Source organism: Lupinus angustifolius, chromosome LG12, assembly GCF_001865875.1.
Source record: "Lupinus angustifolius cultivar Tanjil chromosome LG12, LupAngTanjil_v1.0, whole genome shotgun sequence".
Taxonomy (NCBI): domain Eukaryota; kingdom Viridiplantae; phylum Streptophyta; class Magnoliopsida; order Fabales; family Fabaceae; genus Lupinus; species Lupinus angustifolius.
Genome location: NC_032020.1, coordinates 15,360,206 through 15,369,934, shown reverse-complemented (window position 1 = coordinate 15,369,934; position 9,729 = coordinate 15,360,206). Strand labels below are relative to the sequence as shown.

At 36.3% G+C, this 9,729-nt stretch overlaps 1 protein-coding gene across 1 annotated transcript; it reads right to left on the bottom strand.

Annotated features, from left to right (window-relative positions):
- LOC109362645 (probable LRR receptor-like serine/threonine-protein kinase At4g26540) lies at positions 2,751 to 7,462 on the bottom strand. The gene is made up of 2 exons (XM_019608597.1): positions 4,214 to 7,462; positions 2,751 to 3,487 (listed from the first exon to the last, which is right to left on the bottom strand). The coding sequence occupies exons 1-2, from the start codon at positions 7,050 to 7,052 to the stop codon at positions 2,991 to 2,993; spliced, it is 3,336 nt and encodes a 1,111-aa protein (XP_019464142.1). The 5' UTR covers positions 7,053 to 7,462; the 3' UTR covers positions 2,751 to 2,990.

Sequence of the window (9,729 nt, the reverse complement as noted above, 5' to 3'; positions counted from 1 at the left end):
TTTGAGCTCTTCCATCTATAGTCTCTTCCTCTGCCTCGATTCCTTATTCCACCTTTGTAGGATCCTCCTCATCTCCTAGTAATTTGAGCCTGCAAGGCTTGGTTGGTGGATTTCTCAGTGGATCTTTCAATGAGCCTCTGCTCATGAGCCTCGAGGGAACCTTGTAACTCTTCAATCTTCAACTCTGCAAGGTTCTTGGATTCTTCAATTGCCACTACTATGTGGTCAAAGTTTGGTGTTAGAGTTCTCAAAACCTTCTCTATGATTGTTTGATCCTTGATCACTTCACCACATGCCTTCATCTGATTTGTTAGGCTAATAACTCTGTTGAAGAATTGTGCAATTATTTCACTCATCTCCATCTCCATCAATTCATATTGGCGCCTCATAGTTTGCAGCCTTACTTTCTTTAGCTGCTATGCACCCTTGTTGCTCTTCTGCAAGATTTGCCATGCTTCATGTGAAGATCTAGCTGCTGCAATTTTTTCAAAGTGTGCTTCATCCACACATTGATGGATAAGACACATTGCCTTGCAATCTCTCTTCCTATTCTCCTTGTATGCTGTCCTTTGTTGTTCTGTTGAAGCTTCATCAATTTCTGGGTAGCCTTCTTCCACAATATCTTCGAGTTCTTGGAATCCCATGACGGCCTTCATTTGTATATTCCATCTACTCCATTTCTTGCCATCAAGAATGGGCAGGTTTGCTGGAAAGGAGTTGGTTTGATGACTCATGTTTTTTGATGAACAAAGGATAGGATCTTGCTCTAGCTCTTGATACCAATTTGTTAGAAGAAAATGAATTGCATACACCTCACACTACACTCTAATGCAGAATTGTTTGAGAAGAAGTTAAGAAGATGAGAATGAAAGAATCAAAGAATGCATGAGCTTGTTATTCACTTACTTTGAATACAAGGCATTGTTTCTATTTATAGGCTTAACTACCATAACCAACTATAACAACCTTCTAAAAATAGCATATTGAATTACAATTTCCTAATAACCCCAACCCTATAACTTATTTTGTTCACTTTTTTTTGAAATATTTTCTCAGGTTGGATCTATCCTTTATGGACCACACATATCATGAATGAGAATCACATATCCCATTTTTTTATATTTCATTGTGTCCCAACTCAATAGAAAATTGTCATCTATTTAAAAAAGAAAAATCACAAAATTATAAAGTAACTTTTTATGCTATTTGATGGTGTTTGATTGGCTTGGTACATGGATATGTGAATTTTTTAGGACGGAGTACCTCAATCCACATATCACGTGTAAATTGACTCTAGCAGCCTTTTCCTTCTACAGTGAGTGCATGTAACACTGAGTTGAGACCATGGTCTATAACTTCCATATACAAATTAAAGATGAACACAGCAATGTTGTAAAATCATGGCCTTCGAGTTAAACTTGTTTTTTAAGAGTATGTTATATTCATTAGGAAATTTTTTGACATCAATACGGTTGTCTAATATTTTTTGCATGCATTATAGGGAAATGGGTATATATATAAAAAAATGAGAGAAGATATATACGTACGATGTCAAAATTTTGGTATATTCGTTATATTATACTTTGCCACATGCCACGAAAGAAATAATGCAACTAAAACTATATATTACTACGGTAATCTTTCATTTTCATCCACTTTATCTGATGGAGGCTGACAATTTTTATCGTTTTCTTTGTAAAGCAACAACGACTGATAGATCTCATATCTTGCTAGAGGGCCAGACAGCCAAAATTTGTACTAGTGTCACGCGTGAAAGCCATCAAAATTTCACCCTTGAATCAAGGATATATACTCTTGAAAATATTGCACCCAAATCATATATAGAATAAAACATAGTGATCCAAAATTGGAATAACCTTTTTTTAAGGAAAAAAGAAGAAATTAAAGAAATGTGCTGACTTTGCATAATCCTATATCTCAAAATGTTTATGTTCTAGTCCTTCTATAATATTATGTTGTGGTTTTAAAAAAAAATTAATTAAGTTTCAGTCACATATTAGCTGTCGTTAACTCTGTCCCAGTCAATTGAAAAGTGATACTTACTTAAAATAAAAATTCATAAAAATAAAAACTAACAATTTTATATTATTAGGTGCAATATTATTAGTTAGGGATATGAAGACATGTGTTTATTAGGACAGAAGATCTCAATCCTTAAGTGACCACATATTAAGACATAAATGAAGTAAGATGATCTATGTCCCACTTTGCATTAGTCTAATAATGAATTGGTTGTACCGTTGTTAACTATCTAGAGCAAAACTAGTTGCTATAAACTGTATACTGTATAGTATGGCTTAGATGGTGAAAGTATACTTCAGATTCTGCTCATTGCATGCCTTCAAATGTTACTGACTTCAATGCAGAAAGCTCTTACTTCACATGGTGCGGGCCCTGAGTTGAATGAGGAGTGAGGACATGCCAACTCACTTTTTTTCTTGTAATCAGCAACAATCATAAAAGCAGCGAAAGAGGCCTTACAAAGTACCTAATGATTGTCCACCTTCACCTTCCTTTTGAACCTGACATCTCCTATTTTTTACTCTTCCGCATTTCTAGTTACATTTCACATTATTGCCCCCTTTTGAAGATTTCATGTCCCTCCCCTTTTGGTTTTGTATACCATATATGCATATAGGCCCCTTCACATATACTGTATAACCTACGTATGTGAAAGTTTAGTTAAGATGCATGAATAAGGTAGAAGTCACAATAATTTCTATGAAGACAAGAAATAGTGTCAATTGATTAAGCTGCTGTACACTCATCTCACTTTGCTTTTATCTTGTTATGAATCTGAATACCCAAAGTGCCTTTACAAATTCCCAGAAACGGTACACTAAGGTTAATTACTGGTACTAACTAACAAATCAAAAATATCTAACTAACCAACTAACATAACTAAGTCCTCAAACGTAGTAATTAACATATTTTTCTCAAATAAACATAGGATTTCAATCTTCAATTATTCATGATTGATTCCTTGGTGGGTGATAGGCTGCTGCAGAGGAAGATGAATAAGCGAATGATGACGAATGAGAAGCGGATTGAAGGAGTAACAACTGAGCCGGAGTAATTGAGGAAGATGAATAGGATGAAGCTTCAGTTCTTTTAAGCTTGTTGGCTTCAGACCCTGATGGAGGATCATGTTTAATTTCTCTTAACAATGCTGCAACATCTTTCATTGTAGGTCTATCATCAGCACGATTACTTGTACACAGAAGAGATATACCAAGTGCTTGTAACATCTCTTGTATTTGTGTGTCTGGATGACCCTGAAGCTTGGGATCCAGCACCTCAATTGGGTCCTTCTTGCTCTTTAAGTGCTCCCTGACCCACTGAATAACATGTTGCCCTTCCGGAAATGATGGATCACAAGGTCTTTTCCCTGTTATTATCTCTAGTAGGACCACCCCAAAACTGTACACATCGCTCTTCTCTGTGATCTTAAGCATGCAAGCATACTCTGCATAATTGCAATCCAACAAAAACTATTATACTCTACACATATAAATATAGAATGGTATATATGTCTGTAAAGTATTAATTGTTGTACAAGGATTAATCAGATTATTAGGGAAGTGGCCATATTATGTTTGGCTCATGATGATTTGGCTTTTATGCGAGGACTATTATGTCTTGTTCTTGTCCAAAGTGCAAGAGGTAATTTGTGTCAAGTAAGTACAAGAGATGTACAGATAATGAATCCAAAAACCAAAAAGCAACCAATGAAATTGTGTTCAACTACTATGGGGTGGAAGCCTTCAATAAAGGTGGCCGTACGGTCCCCATTTACCACACACACCATATGGTTATTATCGACATACCTAACAAACTTTATCTATAATTCCAATCCATCATAGATCATAGATTCAATAATAATTGCCAATTTCAGTAAACTTATCTTTGAAGTAAAAAGCTATGCATTTTTATATTCCCCAATTTGACAAGACATTAGAATGTAAGTTACAGGATTAGAATGTCTCTCATTCCATATGAGTACTTCTCCACACAAGTTTAGTTTTTTTACCCTCACTAATGAAATCATACAATCAGTAAAACAAAATAATGTAGCCAATATTTACTAATTATTAATTACTTTTTATTTCATTGATTGATAATTATTTTACACTAGCGTTGTTAATTAGTTCAATTAATAAGATTAGATTAAAAAAACAGAAATATCACTAACCAGGAGCAATGTAGCCGTAAGAACCAGCGAACTGTGGGTTAACGGAAAACGAAGCGTGATCTTCTTCAACGAACCGAGCGAATCCAAAATCAGCCAAACACGGTTCATATCTGTCTCCTAACAGAATATTCATCGCTTTCACGTCCCGGTGCAAGATAGCAGGGACGCAATCGTGGTGCAAGTAAGCCACTCCCTCAGCCACGCCCAATGCTATCTTCAACCGCGTCTCCCATTCTATTAATCCTGTGCACCCCTCGTGTAACAGCGTGTCCAAATTACCGTTGGGTAAATAATCATAGAACAGTAACTTGGTTCTCCGGTTAGCACCCCAACCCAAAAGGCGCACAATATTCCGGTGACGGATTCGTGCCAGCGTGGCAATCTCCGATGAAAACGACGCCGCAGAGAATTTCTCTGATGACTTAAACTTCTTCACTGCGATAGTTAACCCTGTCGCTGCCATGTTCGCTTTGTAAACGACGCCGGATCGACCCTGCCCTATGACGTTGCAAGCAGAGAGACATTTTGCCACGTCAGAAATTGACAGGTCGAGTTTCTGGTACAGTGTCACTTCCCAAGGTGGGGCCATGTCCACGTCACTGTCTTTTCCATCCATTTCGATGTCGTTTTCTCCGTCCCCTCGTCGTTTTGCCGAGACGACGACGTACAATGCCGCCAATAGAAGCGTGCAAGCGATGCATAGCAGGACCACCATGGCTACACGCGCCTCCTTTGCGTGCTTCCTTGATTTTCCGTTTCCGTCGCCGGCGCATTGGTTTCCGGCGAAGCACAGCGAGGGGTTGCCGGCGAGTACGCTCAGGGGAAGCTTCGTGAAGAAAGTTGTTTCAGGAATGCGACCGGAGAATTTATTGTACGAGATATTCAGTACCACGAGATATTGCAATCCGGCGAGATAATTAAGGTTTCCGGTGAGAACGTTATGAGATATATCCAAAACTCCGAGCTTCGTCAAATCTGAAAACTCCTTGGGGATCTCACCGGAGAGTTGGTTCAAGCTCAGATTCAGAGCTATTTCCAATGCCGGAATGTTCCCTAAACTGCCAGGGATTTTTCCGGAAATCTGGTTGCTACTTAAATCCAGCAACTGTAGCTTCGCGCAAGAACCGAGTTGACTCGGAATTGAACCGGAGATACGATTCTTCCCTAGAACCAGTTTCGTGAGAGCGGCAAGGGATCCAAGGCTAGGGTTCAATGTTCCTTCGATCATGTTTTCAGAGACATCGAGAAATTGAAGCGAAACAAGCTGGCTCAGACTTTTCGGCAAGTTCCCGACGATAAAGTTAGAATGCAAATCCAGAAACGTGAGATTCTGAATGCCAGAGATTTCTTCAGGTATAAATCCCGAAATCCGGTTGGAAGCGAGGTCCAAGAAATCCAAATTCTTGAGATTCCCAATCTGCGGTGGAATATTCCCAGTGATTTGGTTATCACTCGCTCGGAACCGAATCAGAGAGGAACAGTTCCCAATCTCAGAAGCTATGTTCCCAGAGAGATTGTTTGAGAGAAGCAAAAGCTTGTTGAGATTCTTCAACTTGAATATCCCTTTTGGAATTTGACCCGTCAATGAATTCTGAGACAGATCAAGTCCTTCTAGATTCTGACAATTGGAAAGTGAAGAGGGTATGTTACCTTGAAGCTTGTTATGCCAAAGGAATAACAGCGTAAGATTCCCTAGGTTTCCAAATTCGGAAGGAATCGTACCCGTGATTAGGTTATTGTCAAGCTGTATATGAGTCAGTTGGTGACAGTTACCTAGCTCTGCTGAGATTTCCCCAGAAATTTGATTCATACTGAGTTGAAGTTCTTGTAACGATGTCAAGTTGCCGAAACTTTTGGGAATGCTTCCAGTTATTGAGTTCATTGACACATCAATCACTGATAACTGGTTACAGTTTCCAATCTCTGGTGGGATTGTGCCAACTAGGTTGTTCTGCCAGAGTAGAAGGTTTTTGAGGCTTTTAAGGTTTCCTAATTTGTTGGGTATGGAACCGGTGAGGGAATTTTCATAAAGGTAGATGTTTTGTAGGTTTGTGCAGTCACCAAGTTCTGAGGGTATTTGGCCGGATAAGAAGGAAGTGTAAATGGCAATAGTGTCAAGCTTTCTGAGTAGGCCAATACTTTGGGGTAGAAAACCTGAGATGCTTGTTTCAGCTAGACCCATCATTACCAAATTGGAACAGTTTCCAATTTCCTGTGGGATAGAACCTTCTATGTTCTTGTTTCCCCCAAGCCTGAGAATTTCTAGGCTTTTCAAGTTTCCAATGGTGCTTGGAACTACACCACTAAGTTGATTGTCATATAGGATCAGCTTCTTCAAGTTTGTGAGGTTCCCAATGGCAAGTGGAATAGACCCTACCAGATTGTTGGAGTTGAGATGGAGTTCCTCAAGTTTTGTAAAGTAGCAGAGCTGACTTGGAATTTCTCCAGACAAGGCATTGTCACTTAGGTCCAAGTAGCTGAGTTGATCAAGGTTGCTTATCTCTTTCGGGATTGAACCGGTGAGGTTCGTTCCGGTTAAGATTAACTTGCTCAATGTAAACAATGAGGTGAAATTTGAAGGAAGTGTTCCAAGCAAATCCACATACCTGAGATCTAATTGTACCACTTCGTTCTTCAAGTTGCAGCTCACTCCAAACCAGCTACATGGTGTGACTTCAATTGGGTCCCAATTACTCAGCACATCCAGGGATCCATTCAGGGTTCTCTTCCAAGAAAGAAGAGCTTCCCCTTGTTGGTTTACTGCAAGAGCTATAAAATAATTGTATTGAAGTAAAAGGAGAATGGATAAGAAGAAGAGGGTCCATGGATTTTCAGGCATTACAACTCTCAATGCTATGCTATGCTATGCTACAAATTCCAATGAAACAACACTGAGAAAGGTTTGAGCCTAGGGAGGAGCAATGAGAAGGAACCAAATCATGGCATGTGAGCTATTGGTTTTATAAAAATATGATTATGTTCAAATTAAAAATACCCAGAATCTCCGGATCCAAGAAACAGCTAGGCTGTGATGTTTCTTCAGATAGAAATGGAATTTTAGATGGTTGTTTATAAGTATTTGTTTAAGTTGGAGTGGAGTGTATCAGATTTTAAATTTGAGAGTGAGCAAAAGATATGTGTGGGTGGGTGCATTTCTTTCTAGATTTTGTTTTAATATTAACAGTTTATCTGTTGTAAAATAAGCTTTCATTTTCTGTTGGATTTTTCCATGAGATGGATGAGACGAATTGTGTCCAAAAATTATGGGCAAGAGCATTTGTCTGCTACGATCCTATGACATATTCTACTACGTTTTGAGTCTGACTCTCCATTTTGTATTGAGTGAATGGCATGTGCATTTAGATCTAAAAATCTAAGCCTAATCAGATTTAAGCGCTAACCTTTTATGGACAAACGTATGGTTTTCATGTGACAACTACTGGTATAAATTCTCTTATGATTTTCACATTACCTTAATACAATAAATTTTAGACTAAATACTCATTTTAGTCCTTATATTTTTCGACATTGTCAGTTTAGTTATTCAAAAAAGAAAAAACATAAAATAATCTCAAAAATTTCAAATGTGAATCAAATGAGTCCTTTTGGGAACCATTTTAGATCTTTTTTAATGACTAAACTGGTAAAATCAAAAAATATAAGGGATTAAAATGAGTATTTATCTAAATTTTATTAGTACGGTATAATTAGAATTTAAGTTTTTTTCTCAATAGAATGCATATTTTTTATTTTGATGACATGTTTATATTTTTTAACATAACCTTATATGCGAAATACCACATGAGAGAGCCCACTTTTACTATAGACACATTTGATATTATTTTCACAAGATAGTCATTAGACTTAGATATTGCAATTTTATGATTTTTCATCTAATTGTCAAAAGGTTTAGATATTGTGTGTTTGGGTGGATCTTTGGATTTATGTCTATGAAAAAAAAATGTGGAAAGAGATCCTTGCTTAAGTTCTAAGCTTAACTTGAATTTGTGCATATTCATTTCCTTCTTTTAGGGTTAGTTTGGGAGTTGAATTTTGGAGGGGAAGGAAGGGAAAGGGAAGGCTTGGGAGCCTTGAAATACACTTGTGAGATGACTCTCAAGCCTTCCCCTTCCCTTCCTTCCCCTTCAAAATCCAACTCCCAAACTAACCCTTAGGGTATATATGCTTATGAGATTAATTTAGGAGAGAAAGGGATTGATATGATTGTGACTTTCACTTTTGTAATTTCTTCAAATCATTATTGAACTAATAAATTGAACATTATTATTGAGGCATGTTACAATAAGTGGAAAGGGCTCAGATAGAATATTTTGGATATGTCCCTAAATCAATGTTTATAAATAAATAAATGAAACATTATTGAGAGAGATCTTTGCTTAGTTGTCCACCTAAAAATAGTTATATTTTGATAAACCAAAATAAAAATTACCCCCATTCCTCCCCTTACTTCTAAAAATAAACCTACAAAAACATACCTTTAGAACACGGGCAAAAAAATAGTCTAATAATTCTAATCAATGATGTCCTAAAGTTCCAAATTATATTCCATTTTCGGACATTAAATCGTGTTTTATTTCTAATTTCAAAAAAACATCATGCAAATGTTGTATGATGTACTACTTTATCTATGAATTTTAAAGAATATATAAAAACAATTATAAAAATTTAGATGGGAGCGAATCATTCAATGTTACAAAAAACTTATGAAGGTAACATGAATTTCATTTTAGCTATATCTCTTTAAGATGTTTAAAAGTGACCTTCGCTTTGTTTTCTATGTAACATTTTAATCCATTTTTAATGATAATGAATGGTCATGTGTGACTTGAACCAGAGTTCATGGTTCTTTTTATACAATTTTTTATTTCAAAAACTGTATTGTAGTTTTAGATTTTTCTCGATTTTTAATTACATCCATGTACCAATTTTTTCAACTAATTCTAAAACTGAGTTTTTAATTTATTTTTTTAATCAATAGCTGGAAATTATTCCCTTTTAAAACATAGAAATGATTGAATTAATATTGATTTCTACAAGGATAAAGAGGACAAAACTATTGACTCTACCATGTATGGACATTATTTTGCCTCATCATTTTGACACTGTATATATATATTGTCGTACCAATTATATATGAATTATATACATTATCATTATACTATTCACTATTTATTCTTAATTATCATTGACTTTTCAAAAAGTAATAATTTAAATAACTAGTAAATAATATACTAATATTATATAAATCTTTGGAGTAATAGTGGATTGATATTACATTCTTTCCGTTTATATTCTAAAGCAGTATTATTTTTAGTGTATCGAGGATCGTGACTCGTTAGTGCTAGTGCAGTAGCGCTGTTGCTTGAATAGAACCTAACCAGTCCACTACAATTATTTGTTTTTTCTCACTCTATTTTTAGTTAGCATCTAGCGGTGGCAGCAAGCTAAAGCTGTGCATTAACCATAATAAAGTTTTGCCTTCTTTTGCTACATAG